Consider the following 25,541-nt stretch of genomic DNA (forward strand, 5'->3'; position numbering starts at 1 on the left):
CCGCTCGTCTGCAGGCGGCCTTATGCTAAAATCGCTAGACGAAGGGATTAGCCTGCTGTGACAGTGGAACCTAAAAGGTTTCGTTCTCTTCAAAAGATCCTAAATGACCCACCTGATGGTCAAGTGGCAAGTAGCGGGGGTGCAGCTAAAAGCTCGGGCCCTCCACATGTACCTGCATCCATTCATAAACCTTGCTGCTTACAGCTGCAAACATTTTTTTGTAGCCCCTTAGGCTGTGTTCATTGTTTTGTTGCATTTTTGAACCACAATCTAAACACTGCATGCAGTGTATAAAAACCACATGTGTTTTTAAGAAACTGCAAACACTATGAAAATCAGCATGTGGATTCAAACACCACATTCATTTTTTTTTTTAAAATCAGAATATGGCAGGAGCCCCATGGGCCCCCCTAACTAAGACACCCGGTCGCAATTGTGGTCCCTAGCAGTACACCAGTGGCAAGGAGTGAAGCCTCACAACCTCATAACTAACTGACAAATTAGCCCTGTTGGTGTGAAGGATAGAAACGCCATGGAAATTCGTATTCACCCGGTAACGTTTACCCCCGCACTGACTGATCAGCCCTGGAAGAGCTGCTACATTTTTCATCTTATTCACAGGTATGTGAAGGATAGTTTATGGTTAGGTTTCTCTATTTTCTCTCTTTCTCTTCTCATTTTATACTTTGTATGATCCATAGTCTGACCAACATGAAAAGCATGCTCTTGGAAGGATATCTCTGCATTACTATGAACTAAAGAGCCTACGTAATTATGCCTCTATACCCAGTGTTTATTATGATGCTTAAGATTGTATTGTTGAATGTTAAAGGGCTCAGTAGCCTTCAAAAATCTTCATTTATGTGGGGTAATGTAAAGAGTTTATCTCCAGATGTTTTTTACACCCAGGAGGCACATTTAAAATCAAAGGATGCTTTCCGTGTCAAACATCCTAGCTACGCCAAAATATTTCAATCTCACCATCTCTTAATCGAGAGGAGCTGTTATTGCGATAAAAAATACCCTAGTCTTTCAACTTATCCATGAAAAGTTGACCCACAGGGCAGATACGTTATATAGTGTGCTCTATAAATAATTCAACATACACTTTGGCCTCAATTTATGCCCCCAACAAAAAGGAAAGATGCTTTATCTACAGAATCCTACATATGCTGTCTAAATGTAAACGGGACAAACTGCTTATTTGTGGGGATTTAAATGCTGTCTCAGACATAACCATGGATACCACCTCCAACTCACATAGACAGACTCCATTTTTAAATATTCATTGGAAAGACGAGCTTTTTGATGTTTTGCAAGCAATGATAGAAATACATTGCCGCTTTCATACGAGACTAAGATCGAGATGATCACTTTGTCTGACCATGCTGCAATCTCTGACTTTAACAGAACAGAAAAATGCTGAAATATTTTTGGTAAATTTATGAAACAAAGTAGAAAAAAAACAACTTTCTTTTAGATAGGTGAATGTGGCACAACCTTCCAAAAAATCTTAGTTTATTAATAAGAACCCACTTGCAAACATGTTTTGAGGTGTAGGAGACCCTTCCTCAGTACTTGCTAAGGATACAGGTCTGGATCACTGACCGTGTAGTTCTTTTGGCGCAAGCTGGTTTTTATTAATAAGCTAAGATCTCATTTTGGCAAATATCCATTACAGTTATATATGTCTGAAAGTTGCGGCACATTCACCCCTCTGAAATAAAGTGTTTTTCTACTTTGTTTCATAAATTTCCCATGTGGGTTTAATGTTATATAGGGGGGGCTGCACCTTCCAAAAACAAATAAGGCTTTTCCACCTTGTCCTTGCAACCAAGCTCCAGGTTCCCAATTCTTATGTTTATTTTTTTTTCCCGGGGTTGCTACACTCCTTTTTCTCCTATTTTTGATATCACAGCCAAGTCATCGGATTAATTTGGAAAAAGATTTAAAGGAATATTTTGCACTTAATGCCTCTCAATATAAATCTTTACGGAACGGCTATAAAGAGTTCATGTGAGACTCGTTTATCAGAATAGGATATTATGTGAAAAGGGAACAGACAAAAATTTTGAAGGAATTACTTGAAAAAATGTCCTGTAATCACAAAATAAAGGACAGCATATACCCCAACGGACGGAAGAACACTAGCATTGTAGACACAAACTTCAAAGGTATTGAAAAATATGAGTGGAAATTAAAAAGATATAGAGCTTAATATTCGTCTCAAAATAAGAAATCAAGAAAACTTTTGGCTTCTTGTCTTAAAGTCCAACACTTCAAAATCATAAATTCCATATCTGTAAGGTCATTGTAAGTTTGTCTAAGTTACTAACCCATAGATATAGCCAACATCTTTAAAGGCTACTACTCGTCATTATATAACCTAAAAGATGACCCTTTTACATTTACAAGTGCAGTGCGCCAGACCCCAAAATTATAAATTTACCTACTGTATTGGAAACCCAAAGAGACTCTCTTGACATTCCAATCATGGTAGCAGGAGTACTTAAGAATATGAATTCCTTACCATCTACTAAATCACCAATGCCTATTATAGGACTTTTTGAGATGTTTTAACACCACGTGTAAAACTTTTCAGCTAGAATTAAAGGAGGGCTCTATTCCTAAAGAAAATCAACAAGCCTTGATTGTTACCCTTCACAAACTAGGGAAACGACCAGATGTTCACCAGAATTTTAGGCCCATAACATTATTAAACACCAATATTAGAGTATATGCAACAATACTGGCTTCTTAATTAGCAGTTATTTTACCAGATTTCATCAAGTCCAAGTGGGATTTGTAAATGGCAGACAAGCCCCAATATCAGAAGGGTCCTGAATCCCGCACATTACGTGATTAAGGGCATACAAATTGGGGACTGTTTCCCATTTAATATCACTATATGCTGTTGATACCATTCTAACTTTAATGTCCCCTCTGTCTTATTTAGAAAATACATTGGAAGTTATAACAGAATTTATTATTATAAAATATCACCTATAAATATTTCTAATGTTATGTTATATTACCTATGTAATAAACATTCCTTCAACAGCCAGTGCAGGGTTATAAATAGAGATGAGCGAGCGTACTTGGAAAAGCACTACTCGCTCGAGTAATTTGCTTTATCCGAGTATCGCTGTGCTCGTCCCTGAAGATTTGGGTGCCGCTGCGGCTGACAGGTGAGTCGCAGGGGAGAGCGGGCGGGAGTGAGGGAGAGAAAGATCTCCCCGCTCTCCCCTGCAGCTCCCCGCTCCGTGCTGGCACCCGAATCTTCAGGGACGAGCACAGCGATACTCGGATAAAGCAAATTACACGAGCGAGTAGTGCTTTTCCGAGTACGCTCGCTCATCTCTAGTTATAAAACATCTGGGGACAATCATAACCTCTTAATAAAAATTATATCAACACAATTTCAAACCCATGCTAAAGATACTGCAGGAAGAATCCCAAAGAGTATCTCAATTAGAAATTTAATTGCTGGTCAGAATAGTTGCCTATAAAATGCTATTACCAAAACTTTTATATGTATTATATGTATTCTGTACGTACCCCATTGAGCTCCCACAATGCTTTTCCAAAGAACTAAACACTGCCCCAATTTTTTGGGGCACAACATAAAACAAGAGCGGCCAGTGTCATAATTACTAGAGATAGATAGGCAGAAAGTTTGGGCCTTCCAGGCATTCAGGATTATTATGTAGCCACACTTGTTTCTCAGCTAGCTTCCTGGGGGAAAATGGGGATGCAGAAACATTGGGTCCATATAGAACAATATTTAGCCTCTCCGGTTTCCACTAAGTATTTACTTACATTTCCTTTATCGAGTTTGTCCCCGCCTTTCCACATTTCCCCATTGACCCATATATCATTGAAGGCATAGAGAAAATATCATTGCTATGCAAAACCCCAGATTACACTACCCAGGTATTATATATCGTTAGAGGTACTTCAACATGCCATTCCTTATTCCCTAACTGGTACCCATTGGGAATCTCTACTATTGAGCAACTAAACTCACAATATCCTCTATCCCCAGGATAAAGTTACAAATATAACACTTATTTAAGTCACATAAACCTTCATTATTTAGAGGAAACCCAAACATATTCGAAACATTTTCTAAATATATTAAAGTGATAGAACCTATATATACATTGTTGCATGGTTGTGATTTAAATAGATGTGAGACAGTGAAACACTACTGGCTGCAGCAGCATCCCTGTGTATCTCTCTGCTTCTCTCTCACTCAATCCCTCCTCTCTCCATAGATGTCTATGGGCAGTATGTAATGTAATCCGTCAGTGAGCTGTTAGTCTGTCTTTTCTATCATGAAGCATTCTAGCAGTTTTTTAGTGTGAATGAAAAACTTAGGATGGGAGGTATGGGGAGAGTGGAGCCTGATAAGTGGAAAAAGTTGTATTTTTTTTGATAAGATACATTACAGAATTTCTTATTTTAGACTGTATTACTGATTTATACAGAAATTGTTGAAAAGTGACCATTTATGTGTAGAAAAAAAAAAAGGCAGTTTGAAATTTTATAAAAACGTGGTCGCTTTATTAGTACAATGATATATTGATGAAAGAAACCCACCTTAATGTCACGTTTCAAACTCATTAGCAGAGTATTTGAGCTAGGTTTTGTAATTTTGACCCATTTTCAGAGAAACAAGCATGCCTTAGCGTAATGTTTAGCAATTTAATTCTAACAGCTGGGAACTAAAGCAAAGGACTTATTTTTGCTTTATTTCCATGGAAAGGCATTTACTCTTTATCTGCTACCATCTGATGGCAGAGTTGTCGATAAGTTTCTTTTTCTACAGGACAATTAAAATAATGCCAAATCCAAAAAGGATAAGATTTAATTCTCAAAGGCTTCGTAGTCTGGAAGTGTTTGCACATACAACAGGTTACATTTCAGAAAGCTGAAAGTTAGGGCTCATTCACACTTCTGTATGTGTAAAATGCTGCGTGGGTAAAGTCTGGTTTAGACGCAACAATTATCGCTCAAAAGAGGTCTTTTGAGTGATAACCGTTGTGTGCATTTAGAGGGCAAGATGATCGCTCAAACGGCAGTTTGATTGACAGTTTTGAGCAATCACTTTGAGCTCCGAGCAGGGTATGCAGAAGACAAGCGGGGCTGCTTGTCTTCTGCATCCAGCTGAGCGCTCTGAGCGGAGTATGCAGAACACAGATGAAACGCTGTGTTCTTCATACAACGGCTGATCACAGAGCGCGAATTTTGAGCGATAATCGTTGTGTCTAAATAGGACTTTATGCAGAATTTTCACCGGTCTGTGTGAGCTTGCAGAGACCATGTATGGCAGCCAGTACACTGCGCATAACCGTGTTTCTCATGCACACTGTCATGTGCAGTGTGACTTGTCATGTTTTTCATAGTGGGGTCCATTTCATAGTGGGGTTCTGTATTTAACGTAGCCCATATGCAACGTATTATGTATGGACAACGTTGCATACACTGCCCATAGAACTAAATAGGGCTCATGCTATTTAGCCCTTACTTTTGGATTTTATCTTACATAATAACTATGTGACATTAGAATCTATCAAAATATAACTGCAGTGAAGACAGCTGGGATAAAAATTGTGACAGTGAAAGTATATATTTGCTAAAAGACAGTAAGCTTCCCATTTAGCAGTAAGCACGCTTATTAAAAAAAAATAATCAGAATCTAAAGAGATCATGCTCTCAATTTTTAACAATATTAATAAAATAAATCTTCAAGTTCTGTAGGCTTGCAATATAGATCTATAAATGTCAATATCATGTAAATATAAAGCATTTTGTGCCTCCTCCTTCCATATAACAAACTGCACATCCATTGACCTCACACATAAAATAATCTCACTTGAATGCTCAGACATGCCGCATCTTTTACAAGATAAAGCAGTCAGATGAGGTTTCCATGAGAGACTAAATTTTCATAATTGCTCTGATTATCAGATTAGTCAGAAATACAATGTTATAAATTAGTGGGAAATTACATTTTAATAGGTTCAACATTACTTTGATCTTTTAATTTTCCGTGAAAATCTTCCCACATGTAAAAACGATAACAGAAGGGAATATTTGTAATTTACCCAAACAGAAAAGTCATTTTGCTAAATGTGACTTTGTTTTAATGATAAGCATAATTAGAACGGGAAGGACCTTTCTGAGTATACAAATAATTAAAGAGACATCAAGCAGAGGTCATTTCTTAACACGTAATGGCTATTTCATATTGAAACTGGTGCAATTATAAATCTAAGCTTTTAAGGAAGGGATAGAAAATATATGTGTAGCCAAACAGAATGCATCACAGCTATCACCAAAGGGAGAGGCCAACTCTAAAATTATTGTTAGTGGCATCCGAAAATCCAACTACAGAAATTGAAAGAATCCATACTGAGCAAGTTGGCAGCTATGGCTGAAGAGCCACTGTTTAGAAAGAATGAACATCTTATCTTCTCACCAGTACATTAACAAGACACTTGACCACAAGCAATAGGAGCCATATAAAACAGCTTGTCTATATCTGGGCCAAATAACAGCATTATAGCATGCAAAGCTAAAAAGATATATTATTTAAACCAGAAATGTTCTAAAAAAACATAGCATAAAAAGATTGAAAGACAATTTCACGTGCAAATAAAAACAAAGAGCAAGTCACTTTACTTACCTCCTCTGTGAATTACCAGTGAGGTCTCATTTCCCACAGGACATTCTTTGAGTAACTCTACTACTTCTAAATGGTTCAAATTCTGTACATTCTGCTGGTTGATCTCCACTATAAGGTCCCCTTCGAATAAACCAGGGCATCCCTGAACGTCTAGTATTTGCTTCACTCTTTGCCCAGTTGGACTGTCTGCTATTGTGAAGCCAAAGCCCTGTGCCCCTTTCACAATGGTTAAGGTCATGAGTTCTGCTTGAGTGGCCCCAGAAGAAGCCATTGATACATTATCATCATGTGCAGGTGGAGGTGGTGGAAATGTATTTTCAAGCTGACTATCTGCTGGGATGGAGTGCAAAGAAGGCATTGTTCGCTCTGCTACATCTGGTACAGATTGAGACGTCCTAGAAATGTATTCCAAATAGGTCTCATAGTTACTTCTTCCATTTACCACTACAGGAGGCCTTTCTATTACTGCCAAAGGTGGAACCAAGCTGCTTGCAGGATCTTCAGGATCATAGGGTAAGGGATATCCTCGACATAGCACCAAGTTTACACTTTGACCAATTGGAACTGACTGGAAGAGTTTGACCACATCTGCATGTGTGTGGCCAAGGACACACACTTCATTAATATACACAATGACATCACCTACAAAGAGAAGACAAATGAATAATAAAATTATATTACAATTACTATTCAAACACAGAAAATGAATTATATACTTAATAAGATGAGGATTTGCCTATTCACTTTGTAAACAAAGAGAATACCAATTACTGAAAAATGTCGAAGTGGTGGAGATGACCTCATAGTTATGAAATCAAACAAACATGCGAACATTTTTATAAAGCTCACAAAAATTTGGAAACTTTGAACTGAAGAAATTCAACCATAGATATAACAAGAGGAAGAAGAATTAAATTGGATTGTTTTAATGAAAAATCAACATTTGCTGAACCTTGCATTTACTGATCACAATGTGTACAGGCAGAGGTCATATTAGCTGATGAAACATTAGAACTCCAAAAGATTTAAAAGTAATTTTTCCACTAATGGAATAAAAAAGTATCAAGTTTAAGTTTGAACCTTCGCAACAAAACGCTGCACTGTAAAGTAACCTTATCATGTCTGAACGCCTATGTATGATGACTAATAAAGATAGTGATGAGAAAGAAGTGAGGGACTCAAATTAAATTGAGAGCAGAAATGTGTTAACAGTGGAAATTAATTGGAGTGTTATGGACCTTTCACACAGGACCACTATCGATCAGAATGGTTAAGGTTCCCGCTCTACCATGAGAATTTGAACGATGGTCGTCCCGTGTAAATGCATGCAGTGACTAAGCGAGAGTTGTTAAGTCGTTCAGTTTCTGCATGCAGAAAATTGAACAACAAGGCATTTAGTGCTCTGGGCGATGCCAGCGATACTCACTTCTGTGTGATAGCACAGTACAGATAGTCCCCGATTTACGAACTTCGCAAGATGCGAACAATCTGTCCAGCACAGTATGATGTAATGCTATGGCATTACATCATACCATGCAGGGACCGGACAGGCTTCTATCAAGCCTGATAGAAGCTTGTCCGGTCAGATCGCGGGACACTGTGTGGTTGCTAGACAGCCTGGAGCCTTCTGAAAGGCCCCAGGGCTACCTATGCAAAGCGCCTTTCAAGTCGTGCGCTTGATAGGCACTCTGCGTAGGCAGCCCTGGGGCCCTTCAGAAGGCCCCAGGCTGCCTAGCAACCACACAGCATCCCGCAATCTTATCGCGGGACACTGTACAGTCCCCCTGAATGTCAGGTGCCGGTTGTTTCTTACAATCGGCACCTGGCGGCAGCATTTCCCACGAGCCACACCGCTTGTCGGAACTGTTAACATTTTAAATACCGCTCTGACAGCGGTATTTAAAGTGTTAACAGTTCCGACGAGCGGCGCGGCTCGTCGGGACTGTAGCTGCCGGGTGTCTGCTGTAAGAACAGCCTGCACCCGACATTGTATGGAGTGGGATCCACCCGCGACCCTGCTCCATACAAACATTTGTTCGGACTTGCAAACAAATGGACTTGCGAACAGGTTCCTGGAACGGAACCTGTTCGCAAGTAGGGGAGCATCTGTAGTGAGAATCACTGCGATGAGTGTCGGGGTTCGTTTGCCCAACAACTCATCCTATTTTCATATCAAAATGTTCTGTGTTCATATTTTATATGGTTTACTAAAGCAAAGTAACTGTAATTGGTCATCAGATATTTGACATGCAAACCATTTAGGGTGTGTTAGCACAGGGCATAAAATTCCACCTCAGAAGACTCTGCACCAAAATCCACATCTTAAATACAGATTTTGCCTTTAGCAATCTGCAACAATTCCATGGCAACATCCATTTGTAAGACCTGAACTTTAGTGTGAATTTGTGTGTAGCAGAATTTTCCACCCTATGTGAAAGTTTCCTTATAGCTTTATATACCTGCAATATTTTCACATTTGTCAATAGAAATAAGAACCAGATCAAGTGAAGATAAGGTTTCCCTGCTGCTTTCTCCTTGACACTCATGTCCTCCTGATGGAACAATTGACGATTGTCCCCTTGCTTCCTCAATGACATGGAGGGAGATTCATGAAGCTATCTTACAGTAAGAGTGTCCTTTGCTGCCCATAGCAACCAATCAGAGCTCAGCTTTCATATATTAATGAGTGATGGTAAAATGAAAGCTGAGCTCTGATTGGCTGTAATAGGCAACAAAGGACATCCTTACTATTAACTCAAATCAAAATGGACAGACATTTCTTTGAGAAGACATTCCAGCCTATTGTAGCGGATATGAAAAACACTGAAGTCAGAGTTCATGAAACAGCTGTATTCACTTGCAAACAATCTGGACTGCAGAAAAATACCATTAACTTTGCTGCCTTGAATCGCTTGTCGCCAATGTTCTGATGGATATTCTGGGAAGTGAATTAACAAGAACTGTGCGTCATCATGGGTTTCCATTAGAAATCGCTCTTTCTATGAAAGCGCTACACACTGCTGACCTTTGGTGTTTGGAAACCTCTGAAAAATAAGCTGCACAACTGACTGGAATATCCAACCGCACCATAATTGATGTTAATAACTTATCGTGAATCGGAGTGCTCGTTGGCTGTTTGTTCCCCAGGTCCTGACTCTGTTTACAGAAGCATAGGTATTCTTTTAACCCACGTTACTAGTTAACTACAATGCCAGTGATGCGGGAGACTCAAATGGACAGTCAAGAATTGAATGCTTCCTTTCCTAACAGAATTTAATAGATGATATGCACCTCTACCACCCACTAACTGTAGGGAGTGGGTATGTCCCCATAAAATGAGGAATAATTATTCATTTGCCCATCTGTATGCAACCAATTAAACATTAATAGTCAATATCTAGCAGGAAGACCACTCTGCAACTTCAATGTGCCCCTGTGGGAAACAAAGTGAACTTACTTCTGCAACGTTTCTTTTGCCATTAAAGTCATGACACTGTATTAGCACAACAACCTATACCTGTAATTTTTATGTTCTTTTCGATGACCTATATTTCAATTAACATTTCCATTTTATCAATCAAGTGCTCATCATTTAACACATTCTCCTACACAGAAAATAACATTGTCATATAGATAAGTGACCAAATGGAATTATAATTAGCGAACAATTAAAGGCTCATTTACACGTAATGATGATCTCTCAAAATTCGTTCAAATGACCTAAAATGAGCGATAATAGTTACATGTGAACGTAGGTATTGTGCAGTTTTCGCTTTATCGATGATTTTAAGGTGAACTTAAAATCCATCATTCAGCTGGTGAGAGATAAAATATCTCTTAATAGACTGCACGCTCTTATCTGTATGGCAGCTAGCAGATAGCATTGTAACATTGCTGGCAGCTGCAAAGAGAATAATGCAGCTGTGTGCACATGTGATTAATCACAAGCTGAGCTCTGCAAACAGCTCCTGGAGGCCCTTTCACATGCAAATGGAGATGATAAAGTGTTAATGGGCTTTCAATCTTTCGGTCATTTTAAAGATTATCTTTGCGTGTAAATGGGCCTTTACAGATATAGCAGACTATATTTTTATATGGACTATTAGATATGATTTTCCATAGAACTACACGTAGACCTATCAAATTATCTTCAAGTGGTTAAGTCTATTAAATACTGATTTACCTTCCATTGTGTTTGTTTTAAAAAAAGCAACTGTGTCTAGTTATTGCTGTTACATGCTTGTTATGGCGCCCCCTTGTGTGCTCTTGATTACTTATGACAGAATGACCACTATATCCAATACTGATGGTTATAAATGTTCAATAGAGTCCTAACATCCGTCCTTTTGTACATGAACAGATGAGTGATTCCTGCTATTCTTTAACTAAGCCAATAAAATAGGAGCACTAAAAGCAACTTTTTTCCACCAGCTCTGCTTGCATTAGATGGATGTTCTGACAATCACAGGTGGCGCACAATCACTACTATATGTTACAGCAATATCTAGACACAGTAGCATTTTTTTAATGATTCAAATTGATGTTTTATCTGATCTATTAGGGTAAATCCATATTTAATTGTGGGATATAACCCTTTCGAGAACTGTATTACGCTGTGTGAAATAAAAACAACTGTTAAATAGAGAAACTGTAACATTTCTAAATTAGGCACTTCTATAATTTCCCCAACCTTAGGGTTGGTAGGAACCCACAGATTCATTTCTTGCTAAAAAAGACACATATTAGAATATATCAAAATGTATTTTACTTTTTATTTCATTTTTAGCAACTCCTGCAAAAGCCTATACGATTCTAGGAGTATCCCACGACACCCAGACAGGGTCATATGCATAGTAATGATGCCGCAGGTTTTGACTTTGGACAACAGTCATTAATTACCATATGTTATAGCATTTTCATTATATAGGGCATTGAAACTATGTCAAGGGCAAATTTAGTTCAATCACATACAAAATTCTGACTGGAGTAAGTTGGCACAAACAAAACCTCTGGTCACGTAAGAGTTCAATATTCCTGTAATTAGCTAGCAAACAAATAATGGTCATTCCCTGCACTCAGTCCTGATCTTTATCTTCGGCAGTTAGAGTAAAGTGCTGCTAACTACAACACTGCACATATTTCTACATCAAGAAGCACGCTGGTTATCTCAATAGGTTCTCATAATGTGAACGGCAAATAAAACCAAGCTCATTCATGCACTTAATCAACCCAAATCGCTTTCTACATCCCAGTATTATACACATTTATACAATTCATAGCACAGTACATATAAGTTACTCTCAGAAGGTGATGGAGACAAGAATGGGTTTAACATCCCTCAATGCAAATATACAGCGATGACTAAATGACAAAAGTAATAGGTACACAACGAATAATGCAATGATAGAAATGTCCTTTAGCATATCTTACATTTTAGGGTCCACAGCAGGAGTTGACTTGCCAAGGCCCTATCTCCGAATGCCAGGAGAACATTGTATATGCACCAACCCGTCGTCAGAGCAACTCCAGTCTGATGAGGTAATGCAGCTCCCCGTGATTAGTGGGATGCGTACAGTTAGTAGCTTAATGCTTGCAAACACATTTCAAAGCTTTGAATACTGATGGAACCGATTAAGAATTTTTTTTCTCCGTAGCAACAAAGTAACTGCAGTGCATCAAGCGGAACAGAAGTGACACGCTTCATGTTTATCTGCACTAAAAATAACAGCTACTGACAGCATTGGAACTATATGCAAAAACATTTTTAGGAGTATACATTTTTAAAGAGTTTGCTTTCCTTTAACACATCAGGTACTAAAAAATGGGTTATCTAGCAGTACTATGTTAGAATTGGCTTATACACCCTCATGTGTTTGACCTTGTAGAATGGGGATTTGTTCGAATACTCTATAATAAATAAATAACCTAGTTTATTAAGGGTTATTCCCAACGCAGACAATTATGGCATATCCGTGTGGCATGAACATTTATCAGATGCGGGTCCCAGAGGTGGAAAACAGGGATCCTCGACTGAATACAGTACTTCTGTAATTTACAAAAGCGAATGAAGAGAGCGATGCGCATGAGAAGCCATCTTTCTATTCATCCTGGGATTGGATGTGGTTGCTGGCGACTTCATCAGGCAGAACAGGGATCTATTTAACACTTACATATTTGGGTCTCAGAGTTGGGAGCTGCATCTATTAGACATTTATGGCAAATCGTGTGGCTATGCCAGAAATGAGTATGAAGTACCCCTTTAAGAGTTGCATCTGTGTGGTTACTGGTCATTTCTTACATCAACTACTATGATTTTAGAATAAAAAAAAATTAAGTGAGGTGTTAAAAAAAGGATCCCATTGCATGTGCTGCTTTAATACATATTTGGATTCTCCATACATGACAATTCTGGAGCTCCGGTTCTTAGAACTCTGCATTGTGCTGTTGCTTTGTTACACCTCCTGAAAAATTATTTATTGGATGTTGCCATCTCCCTTTACTTTGAAAAATGGACTTGTATATATGGAGAATTATATAAACCTGACTTGGCTTTCTTAAATTATGTGTTTTAGTATACTGAATATTAATTGAATCCATTTATTATATTTATTGTATTTATTATCGCTATATAACAAATTTTTTATGCCACATGTGAATGTGGTTTTGTAAAGCCCCACTTGTATTATACTGTCATTTGGCGCATATTTTCAGTGAATTATACACAACGTTCACATCAGAACTGCCATATATCTAAAATGGCCTAATTAGAATCATAAATAATAAACCTAGCAAAGAGGATTTCCATCTTCATTCTTTATGTCTTCCTCATTGTGAGAATCTATAAATCCTGAAAGCACCAGCATTGTACAATAGCAGAAAGCGGTTATGCTATTAATTGCCATACAGGACAGTATCAGAACAAACCAAATTAATCCATCAGGCCATATTCAATTGAGAAAACCTTTTATGATTTTTCTAAGGCGCAGCTCGCATGAGCATGTCGGTACAGCATATTCCGTGAGCGTAATATGCTGCACCAATCTGCCATAGGCGGCCATGTCGCCCCTCACACAACTTGAACAAAATACATGCACAAGAAAAACATCAGCATGTCCCAACTTGGTGCATATTACGCAAGCATACACGCTAAGATAGTACATGGCAAAGAGCGGCACACAGCTAGTACACAATGTCAATATGTACTGACAGTCGGCGCCGTGCATGTATATCTCACAGCCTGCTTGTTGTGAGATATGCTCCTATGAGCCCGGCCTAATACTGATTGGCTTCCTTAAGTGCCTGAACTGCTACCAATCGTATACTAAAGATCCCTCCAGTGAGCAGTAGTAGTCAATATGGACCATATAATAATTCTGTGTAGCTTTATTAATAAGAAACAGGAAAAATCCAATGTAGTTGGAATAGTGGGGCGGTTTCTTTATGCCCCTTCCAGTCTGCCACTTTGGTGGGCACCATTCCAGCAACTTTGATAAGACATCATCCAAATACTCTAATCTAAATTACATCTGCCCTCCTTTTTTATTTTACTGTATAAGGCTAACTTCACATTGGGGAGTCTATTATAGGGCCATGCATCCCCACCCCCATATTGCGCTCCGCAACATGTAGATTCCCCAAGGATGCAAGACATTTTCATGTCAAAACAGCCTCACATCACTTTGGGGAAGAAACAATCGTCTGCCATGGCTGTCAGACGTAATGGATGATCGCAGAGTTTCTCCCATTGTTTTCAATGGGAGACCTCACAATGTTGCAGCTGGCACCATTGAAAGCAATGGGCACGGTGATGCGAGAGCACACAGAAAAATAGAACATGCTGAGATTTATATCCCGCATCGCGGAACCGTGCAGGAAACATCACTCATGTTTATGACCCCGTTCAAAAGAATGGCGTTCATGTTTGTTCGAGATTTTGTGTCTCGCAATGCACAAATCCCATGTGATTTTGACGCCCGTGTGAACATAGTAACATAGTAGGTTAGGCTGAATGAAAACAATATCCATCAGGTTCAGCCTGTTTCATCCTACTTGTTGATCCAGAGGAAGGCAAAAAACCCCAAAAGGCACAATTAGCCCCATCAGGGGAAAAATTCCTTCCTGACTCCCTAATGGCAGCTAGAATAATCCCTGGATCAACCTTTGATAATTCCCCCTGACTATAAGACCCGGATTAACAACCCACTGGTCACCAAATGTCTATATCCTGTAACATCGCAGCGCTCTAGAAAGACATCTAGCCCCCTCTTAAATGCCTCTACGGATTTTGCCATCACCATGTCCTCAGGCAGAGAGTTCCACAGTCTCACTGCTCTTACAGTAAAGAACTCCCTTCTGTGTTGGTGAGGAAACCTGCTGAAGGCAGCCTAAGCCAATAGTCACATGGGACGGGCACACTGCAGAATGTCCGCTACAGAATTTCCGGGTTATAATCTGAAGCATACTGAAATCCTAGCTAATTGAATGAGTTTTAGTGATTTTTTTTTGTCTACATAGAGTAAAAATATCCACTGCATAATTGTACTTGTGAAACATATTTTAATGTTGGAGAAAAGCAGTGAATAAGGCTTTTTCTGCACATTTCTGCAGAAGAATTTAACATAGAAGTATTATAAAAGCCAAATCCCCAAGTATTCCCACAAGGGTTAGTTGCATTGTGGGTTTTAGTGTGGATCCACACATAAAATTCCCATAGTTCCTCCAATGACACAGTTGAGTACAGTTGAAGAACACAAACGGAAATCAAAATCGCACTAAAGTCCATACCAAAAAGAAGCACCATTAGCCGAGAAAACCGCTGCGAAATCTGCAAGAAACAGAAACTTTATTTCTTGCAGATGTGTGAACATTGCCTAAGACACTTGTATTCTAGAGTTTCCAGAAAACAGACTTTAGTGGGCTACATACTGTACAAATCAAATGTCTAATAAGAATTTAATTTGAATATACCACATTTCCTCAGTCAAGCTTTAATGCTCACATAAGAAAAATATAAAAGGCTTGCCAATATAGGATTCGAGGACATGTCAGCCCAAATCTGTATACACACTGATCAACTGTCTTTTCACGTTCATCGAAGATGGTATAGAAAATAAATACAACTGAAAAGGTCATTAAATTCAACACATGTAAACTGGAAAAGACAGAGTATCTGAATTATAAAAATATATTAGTATACAAAACATCTTAATACCCTTTATCATTGCTTTCATGGGTTTTTGTCCACATTGTGGAAATGAAGCCAAAATAACAAAGACATAACGTCTACTTCTTTTCCCTTCTCTAATGAAATATTATCATGCTTGGCAGTAATCCAGCTGAAAACTTCCCAAGTGTAAATGAAGACAGAATTGGAACAATTGCTATTTCTCCCCACGGCTCCTACTTTCCAATGTGCCAGTTCTTGGTTTAACAGCATGTGTCATTGGAAGGCAGAGCAAGATAACTTGCATTCCCTTATGCACTTGTGACACATTTCCTTTTCACATGCTATACAAAAGAAATTGGCATGTATCAATGTCTCAGAAAATGTTGACAGTGGAGTACACCTTACATATGAGACATATATACAATGTACAGGGATAGTTATCCCAGTAAACAATGGTAAAGTTTATCTACAAGTATAAACATTTACACTTGTGAAAAGAATGAGGCGACTTGGTATTCATGCAGCCAGCTAGCTTTATTAACACATGGATAATGATAATGCAAATTATTATCCACCATGATATACCGCAAATCCAAGAACATTAAATGGCCGTTTAGACTGGAAATGAAATAACTGAAAGGGTAGTATCTGAATATAAATATAAATATCTATTCTACATATACACGATAAGCAAAAAATGTAAACCATCTACCTGATATGGTATACTTTTCTTTATACCAGGGATCCGCAACCAATGGGTCAGGAGCCACATGTTTATGCTCATCATAAAGCCTTGAGTTATGGCAATATGCTCTGGCTACAACATTACCAATATGTTCTATATCCAGAACACTGGCAATTTGATCATAGAACTACTGTTTCAAAGTTCAAAATGAAATGTGAGTCTGCAAATTAGAAGGGGAAAGGCATTAGACATAGATTCTTTACTGTTAAAGTGGTTTTACACTGAATGGTATCCAGCGAGTATCTGACAGATGTTCAGTGTAAATGCATGCACCGGACTGCTGAACAAGACGTTATTCACTTCTCATTATTTGTTTAGTTTTCGGACGCAGAAAACTGTACAACAGATCGTTCCATGTAAACAGGCAGTCGTTCACTTATGAACAACTGACTGCTTACTGTGAATGGAGACGGCAGGCCAGAACAATCTCCGGGCCGCTCTGCCTCCATTCAGTCAGCGATGCTAGTTCCTGTGTTAAAGCACAGGAACGATTATCGTAGAGACGAACTGATGGGCATTTTCCTGACAGCTCGTCCCGTGTAAAAGCAGTCTAAGGCCTCATGTCCATGGGGAAAATCAGATCCGCTGCGGATTTGTAACACGGATTTGGGCTGCGGATGCACTGTAATTGTATTTTATTTTTCATGCGGGAGATCAATTGAGCTATGTGCTCTATGAGCTTCCGCACGCGTGATCTGCACCTAAATGGAGCATGTCCATTGTTTTTCATGCTCCAGAAATTTTTTAATTCACTTTTTTTGACCATCCGCACGTATTTATCTACCCGCGGGTGGTCAATGCATTCCTATGGGGCGCGGATCCGGGTGTGGGAAAAACGCTGCGGATTTTAATTCTTAATTTGCCCGTGGACATGAGGCCTAAGAGCAGTGAGACTATGGAACGCTCTGCCTGAGATTGTGGTGATAGCAAATTCAATTCTGGTGTTCTTCTGCGGATGCCAATTAAGCTGTAGGATGCTGGCCCGTGAGCACAGGTGCCACTGCAGTATGTGGAGCCCTCATGCCAACTTCATGGAGTCGGTTCCTCACAATTTGGTAAGAAACATACAGACCGGTAGCCCACTGTAGGTCATTTTGTAGGGCTTTGGCAGCGCTCTTCCTGTTCCCCATTGCGCAAAGCAGCAGATATCAATCCTGATATTAGTTTGATGTCCTTCCTGTCCAGTTCCGCTCATGTAACAGCCCATGCCCTGATATCTGCTCCATATTCTTGAGACTGTGCCACGACACACAGCAAATCTTTTTTCGATGGCGCCTATGGATGTGCTATCCTGGAGGAGCAGGACTACCTGCGCAAACTGATTGGACTGTGGGTACTGCCTCATGCTACCAGCAGTGACAAGGACACTAGCAAAAAAGGCAAAACTGGAGAAACATCAGGAAGGATAAGGAAAGAGTAATTGTCTGTGGCTACCACCTGCAAAACCATTCCCTTTTTGGGTGGTTACCTTGCTGTTGCCTCTCCAGTGCCCCTGTTGTCATTTTTATTTGTACAAAAGCAGATGAAATTTATTAGCAATCACTTAAATGAACAGATTGAGATCCATGAAATTTAAGTGAGATGGGGTTAAACTGTAATGCTTAAGTGTTCCCTTAATGATTGTGAGCAGTGTAAGTTTTGTTTTAGCAAGAGGCAAAGCAGTTGTCCTTCTAGAGACCATTGTTACTAGACACTAACCGTTGCATAATGGCACCTACCCACAAGTCCTTACGTTTTGGAGATGCTCTGACAGTCATCTAGCCATCACAATTTGGCTACCTTTACAGAAGGGTATTAAATAGAGATGAGCGAGCACCAAAATGCTCGGGTGCTCGTTACTCGAGACGAACTTATCGCGATGCTCGAGGGTTCGTTTCGAGTAACGAACCCCATTGAAGTCAATGGGCAACCCGAGCATTTTTGTATATCGTCGATGCTCGCTAAGGTTTTCATTTGTGAAAATCGGGGCAATTCAAGAAAGTGATGGGAACGACACAGCAACGGATAGGGCAGGCGAGGGGCTACATGTTGGGCTGCATCTCAAGTTCACAGGTCCCACTATTAAGCCACAAGAGCGGCAAGAGTGCCCCCCTCCCCCAACAACTTTTACTTCTGAAAAGCCCTCATTAGCAATGGATACCTTAGCTAAGCACCACACTACCTCCAACAAAGCACAATCACTGCCTGCATGACACTCCGCTGCCACTTCTCCTGGGTTACATGCTGCCCAACCCCCCCCCCCACGACCCAGTGTCCACAGCGCACACCAAATTGTCCCTGCCCAGCCTTCAGCTGCCCTCATGCCACGCCACCCTCATGTCTATTTATAAGTGCGTCTGCCATGAGGAGGAACCGCAGGCACACACTGCAGAGGGTTGGCACGGCTAGGCAGCGACCCTCTTTAAAAGGGGTGGGCGATAGCCCACAATGCTGTACAGAAGCAATGAGAAATCCAATCCTGTGCCACCTCCATCTGGAGCTGCACACGTGGGCATAGCAATGGGGAACCTATGTGCCACACACTATTCATTCTGTCAAGGTGTCTGCATGCCCCAGTCAGACCGCGTTTTTTTTATAAATAGTCACAGACAGGTACAACTCCGCAATGGGAATTCCGTGTGCACCCACAGCATGGGTGGCTCCCTGGAACCCACCCGCTGTACATAAATGTATCCCATTGCAGTGCCCTGGACAGCAGAGCTAACGTCAGATGAAATGCAGGTGGGCTTCGGCCCACACTGAATGCCCCAGTCAGACTGGGGTTCTTTAGAAGTGGACACAGATGCATTTACAACTCCCTGTGGACCCACAGCATGGGTGGGTGCCAGGAAGCCACCGGCGGTACATAAAAATATCCCATTGCATTGCCCATCACAGCTGAGGTAGTAATGTCATGTTTAATGCAGGTGGGCTTCGGCCCACACTGCATGCCCCAGTCAGACTGGGGTTCTTTAGAAGTGGAAACAGATGCATTTACAACTCCCTGTGGACCCACAGCATGGGTGGCTCCCTGAAACCCACCGGCGGTACATAAAAATATCCCATTGCATTGCCCATCACAGCTGAGGTAGTAATGTCATGTTTGATGCAGGAGGGCTTCGGCCCACACTGCATGCCCAGTCAGACTGCGGTTCTTTAGAAGTGGACACAGATACATTTACAACTCCCTGTGGACCCACAGCATGGGTGGCTCCCTGGAACCCACCGGCGGTACATAAAAATATCCCATTGCATTGCCCATTACAGCTGAGGTAGTAATGTCATGTTTAATGCAGGTGGGCTTCGGCCCACACTGCATGCCCCAGTCAGACTGGGGTTCTTTAGAAGTGGAAACAGATGCATTTACAACTCCCTGTGGACCCACAGCATGGGTGGCTCCCTGGAACCCACCGGCGGTACATAGAAAATTTCCCATTGCATTGCCCATCACAGCTGAGGTAATAATGTCATGTTTAATGCAGGTGGGCTTCGGCCCACACTGCATGCCCCAGTCCGACTGGGGTTCTTTAGAAGTGGACACAGATGCATTTACAACTCCCTGTGGACCCACAGCATGTGTGGCTCCCTGGAACCCACCGGCGGTACATAAAAATATCCCATTGCATTGCCCATCACAGCTGATATTATGTCAGCTGTAATGCAGGTGGGCAAAAAATTAATTGGATTACACTGTAGGCGAGGGCCCACAAAAATTGGTGTACCAACAGTACTAATGTACCTGAGAAAAATTGCCTATGCCCAACCGAGAGGGCAGGTGAAACCCATTAATGGCTTTGGTTAATGTGGCTTAAATGGTAACTAGGCCTGGAGGCAGCCCAGTAAAAATAAAAATTGGTTGAGGTGAAAGTTTCAACGCTTTAATGAGCATTGAAACGTATAAAAATTGTTTAGAAAAATTATATGACTGAGCCTTGTGGGCCTAAGAAAAATTGCACGTTCGGCGTGATTACGTCAGTTTTCAGGAGGAGGAGCAGGAGGAGGAGGATGAATATTATACACAGATTGATGAAGCAAAAAGGTCCCCGTTTTGGATGGTGATAGAGAACGATGCTTCCATCCGCGGGTGCAGCCTACGTATTGCTTACGTATCGCTGCTGTCCGCTGGTGGAGAAGAGAAGTCTGGGGAAATCCAGGCTTTGTTCATCATGATGAGTGTAAGCCTGTCGGCACTGTCGGTTGACAGGTGGGTACGTTTATCCGTGATGATTCCCCCAGCCACACTAAACACACTCTCTGACAAGACGCTAGCCGCAGGACAAGCAAGCACCTCCAGGGCATACAGCGCGAGTTCAGGCCACGTGTCCAGCTTCAACACCCAGTAGTTGTAGGGGGAAGAGGCGTCAACGAGGACGGTCGTGCAATCGGCTACGTACTCCCTCACCATCCTTTTACAGTGCTCCCGCCAACTCAGCCTTGACTGGGGACCGGTGACACAATCCTGCTGGGGAGCCATAAAGCTGTCAAAGGCCTTAGAGAGTGTTCCCCTGCCTGCGCTGTACATGCTGCCTGATCTCTGCGCCTCCCCTGCTACCTGGGCCGCGGAAATGCGCCTTCGGCCACTAGCGCTGTCGGATGGGAAGTTTACCATCAGTTTGTGCACCTGCGCCCTGTGGTATAGCATCATTCTCGAACCCCTTTCCTCTTCGGGAATGAGAGTGGAAAGGCTCTCCTTATACCGTGGGTCGAGCAGTTTGTACACCCAGTAATCCGTAGTGGCCAGAATGCGTGTAACGTGAGGGTCACGAGAATGGCATCCTAACATGAAGTCAGCCATGTGTGCCGGGGTACCTGTACGCAACACATGGCTGTCCTCACTAGGAAGATCACTTTCAGGATCCTCCTCCTCCTCCTCCTCTGGCCATACACGCTGAAAGGATGACAGGCAAGCTGCATCTGTACCCTCAGCAGTGGGCCAAGCTGTCTCTTCCCCCTCCTCCTCATGCTCCTCCCCCTCCTCTGGCCATACACGCTGAAAGGATGACAGGCAAGCAGCATCTGTCCCCTCAGCAGTGGGCCAAGCCGTCTCTTCCCCCTCCTCCTCATGCTCCTCCCCCTCCTCTGGCCATACACGCTGAAAGGATGACAGGCAAGCAGCATCTGTCCCCTCAGCAGTGGGCCAAGCCGTCTCTTCCCCCTCCTCCTCATGCTCCTCCCCCTCCTCCTCAACGCGCTGAGATATAGACATGAGGTTGCTCTGACTATCCAGCGACATACTGTCTTCCCCCGCCTCCGTTTCTGATTCCAAAGCGTCTGCCTTTATGCTTTGCAGGGAACTTCTCAAGAGGCATAGCAGAGGAATGGTGACGCTAATGATTGCAGCATCCCCGCTCACCATCTGGGTAGACTCCTCAAATTTTCCAAGGACCTGGCAGATGGCTGCCAACCAGGCCCACTCTTCTGTAAATAATTGAGGAGGCTGACTCCCACTGCGCCGCGCAAGTTGGAGTTGGTATTCCACTATAGCTCTACGCTGCTCATAGAGTCTGGCCAACATGTGGAGCGTAGAGTTCCACTGTGTGGGCACGTCGCACAGCAGTCGGTGCACTGGCAGATTAAACCGATGTTGCAGTGTCCGCAGGGTGGCAGCGTGCGTGTGGGATTTGCGGAAATGTGCGCAGAGCTGGCGCACCTTTCCGAGCAGGTATGACAAGTGGGGGTAGCTTTTCAGAAAGCACTGAACCACCAAATTAAAGACATGGGCCAGGCAAGGCACGTGTGTGAGGCTGCCGAGCTGCAGAGCCGCCACCAGGTTACGGCCGTTGTCACACACGACCATGCCCGGTTGGAGGCTCAGCGGCGAAAGCCAGCGGTCGGTCTGCTCTGTCAGACCCTGCAGCAGTTCGTGGGCCGTGTGGCTCTTCTCTCCTAAGCTGAGTAGTTTCAGCACGGCCTGCTGACACTTGCCCACCGCTGTGCTGCCACGCCGCGTGACATTGACTGCTGGCGACGTGCTGCTGCTGCTGACACATCTTGATTGCGAGACAGAGGTTGCGTAGGAGGAGGGTGGTTTAGTGGAGGAAGCATACACCCCCGCAGATACCACCACCGAGCTGGGGCACGCAATTCGGGGGGTGGGTAGGACGTGAGCGGTCCCAGGCTCCGACTCTGTCCCAGCCTCCACTAAATTCACCCAATGTGCCGTCAGGGAGATATACTGGCCCTGCCCGCCTGTGCTTGTCCACGTGTCTGTTGTTAAGTGGACCTTGGCAGTAACCGCGTTGTGAGGGCGCGTACAATGTTGCGGTAGACGTGGTCGTGCAGGCCTGGGACGGCACATCGGGAAAAGTAGTGGCGACTGGGAACCGAGTAGCGCGGGGCTGCCGCCGCCATCATGCTTTTGAAAGCCTCCGTTTCCACAAGCCTATACGGCAGCATCTCTAGGCTGATCAATTTTGCAATGTGCACGTTTAACGCTTGAGCGTGCGGGCGCGTGGCGTCGTACTTGCGCTTGCGCTCAAACAGTGGCGCTAGCGACGTCTGGACGCTACGCTGAGAGACATTGCTGGATGGGGCCGAGGACAGCGGAGGTGAGGGTGTGGGTGCAGGCCAGGAGACGGTACTGCCTGTGTCCTCAGAGGGGGGTTGGATCTCAGTGGCAGGTTGGGGCACAGGGGGAGAGGCAGTGGTGCAAACCGGAGGCGGTGAACGGGCATCGTCCCACCTTGTGGGGTGCTTGGCCATCATATGCCTGCGCATGCTGGTGGTGGTGCCTCCCCAGCTGATCTTGGCGCGACAAAGGTTGCACACCACTGTTCGTCGGTCGTCAGGCGTCTCTGTGAAAAACTGCCACACCGTAGAGCACCTTGACCTCTGCAGGGTGGCATGGCGCGAGGGGGCGCTTTGGGAACCAGTTGGTGGATTATTCGGTCTGGCCCTGCCTCTACCCCTGGCCACCGCACTGGCTCGGCCTGTGCCCACACCCTGACTTGGGCCTCCGCTTCCTCGCCCACGTCCTATAGGCCTACCCCTAACCCCTCAGCATGGTGTATTAGCAGTAGTGCAGAAACAGAACGCTGTAATTAAATGTGCCGCTTATTGGCCTGTGGTTGGAGGCTGACTTCGTTTACGGAACCCCAGGAAATAATTTGGCGCACGCTTGCTGTAACACTTAGCTGGCTGCGTATTTATTTGGAGAACTACTACCCCCAGCAGACACGGACCCAGAACACTGAGCACAGTGACAGGCAGGCCAAATAGATTTTTTTCCAATATTTTTTTGAAAAGGACCACACTGCGTATATTCAATCAATAATATATGTCTTCTGGCCCTGCCTACACAATTCTGTCCCTGCAGTGTGTAACGGAACTGCAGTGTTACACTGTTATTAACTGCAACAGAGCGGTGATTTGAGAGCCAGGAAATAATTTGGCGCAAGCCTGCTGTAACACTTAGCTGGCTGCGTATTTATTTGGAGAACTAATACCCCCAGCAGGCACGGACCCAGAACACTGAGCACAGTGACAGGCAGGCCAAATAGATTTTTTTCCAATATTTTTTTGAAAAGGACCACTGCGTATATTCAATCTATAATATATGTCTTCTGGCCCTGCCTACACAATTCTGTCCCTGGAGTATTACTGCAGGGCGAAATGCTCTGCACGGCCGATATACCAAAAAAAAAAAGTGCAACACTGCTAAAAGCAGCCTCCACACTACTGCACACGGTTAGATGTGGCCCTAAGAAGGACCGTTGGGGTTCTTGAAGCCTACAATAACTCCTAACGCTCTCCCTGCCTCCACACTTCTGTCCCTGGACTATTACTGCAGGGCGCAATGCTCTGCACGGCCGATATACAAAAAAAAAAAAATGTGCAACAATGCTAAAAGCAGCCTCCACACTACTGCACACGGTTAGATGTGGCCCTAAGAAGGACCGTTGGGGTTCTTGAAGCCTACACTAACACCTAACACTCTCCCTACAGCAGCTCCAACACGATACCACTGTCCCTCAGCTATGTCACAACGCATCTGAGGCAAGCCGCGGGAGGGGCCGATTTATATACTCGGGTGACACCTGATCTCCCCAGCCACTCACTGCAGGGGGGTGGTATAGGGCTTGAACGTCGCAGGGGGAAGTTGTAATGCCTTCCCTGTCTTTCAATTGGCCAGAAAAGCGCGCTAACGTCTCAGACATGAAAGTGAAAGTAACCCGAACATAGCGTGGTACTCGTTACGAGTAACGAGTACCCCGAACACGCTAATACTCGAACGAGTATCAAGCTCGGACGAGTACGTTCGCTCATCTCTAGTATTAAAGGTACATTTTTCCACCTGTACTATGAACGTGTCCTGGCCTGACTGAGGCTCTATTGACCCAATCTGATACCATCATAGATCTCTATGTTATGAACATGGGTCATTATACCAGTGGTCGGGCTATGACACTCATCCATAATATGATTGAAAAAATACACTTGTGTAAAACTGGCCTTTGGCTCTTGTCCCTCAAATCCTTAGGTTTGTACATTTTTCTTACTTTTAATACATCAACTTAAAGAATTTATAGTTCCTTTTTTGCCTGATATGTCTTATCCCTCAACAGCTGCCATTTTACAAGATAATGAATGCCATTCCCTTGAGTTGCCCGTCGTTTTAATATTATGACTAATTAGTGATTTTATTCTGCATGTTTGGAGGTGTCTGAGCAGTCTTGAACACTAAGGCACTTTTTCTTCCTTCATACATTTGAAGGCAATCTGTCACTTCTTTACAGCACTATAAACTAAGTTATGGTGCTGTTAGGGGAGGTGTTACCCACTCCCTGGTTCTAGTGGTGTCCCCCTCTGAAGATCGCATGGAAAATCTGACTCTTTTCAGAGTCCCGTGTATGCACTCTCCCAAAGACTTCTATAGGAAAGCACACCTGGCATTGTGAAAACCATTAGATTTTCTTGTGTCTTAGGATCTTCAAAGGGGTACACCACTGGAACTAGGGAGC

General features: G+C 42.8%; 1 protein-coding gene across 5 annotated transcripts in view; it reads right to left on the reverse strand.

The window, feature by feature from the left end:
- Positions 1-25,541, reverse strand: part of MAGI2 (membrane associated guanylate kinase, WW and PDZ domain containing 2) — a 955,112-nt gene that overhangs the window by 138,243 nt on the left and 791,328 nt on the right. For all 5 annotated transcript variants that reach the window (XM_066592005.1, XM_066592007.1, XM_066592003.1 and 2 more), the window contains one exon: positions 6,692-7,333. In XM_066592005.1, coding sequence (XP_066448102.1) covers positions 6,692-7,333 — 642 coding nt within the window. The remainder of the gene's footprint in view (positions 1-6,691; positions 7,334-25,541) is intronic.

The sequence above is a fragment of the Eleutherodactylus coqui genome, chromosome 2 (genome assembly GCF_035609145.1).
Source record: "Eleutherodactylus coqui strain aEleCoq1 chromosome 2, aEleCoq1.hap1, whole genome shotgun sequence".
Taxonomy (NCBI): Eukaryota; Metazoa; Chordata; class Amphibia; order Anura; family Eleutherodactylidae; genus Eleutherodactylus; species Eleutherodactylus coqui.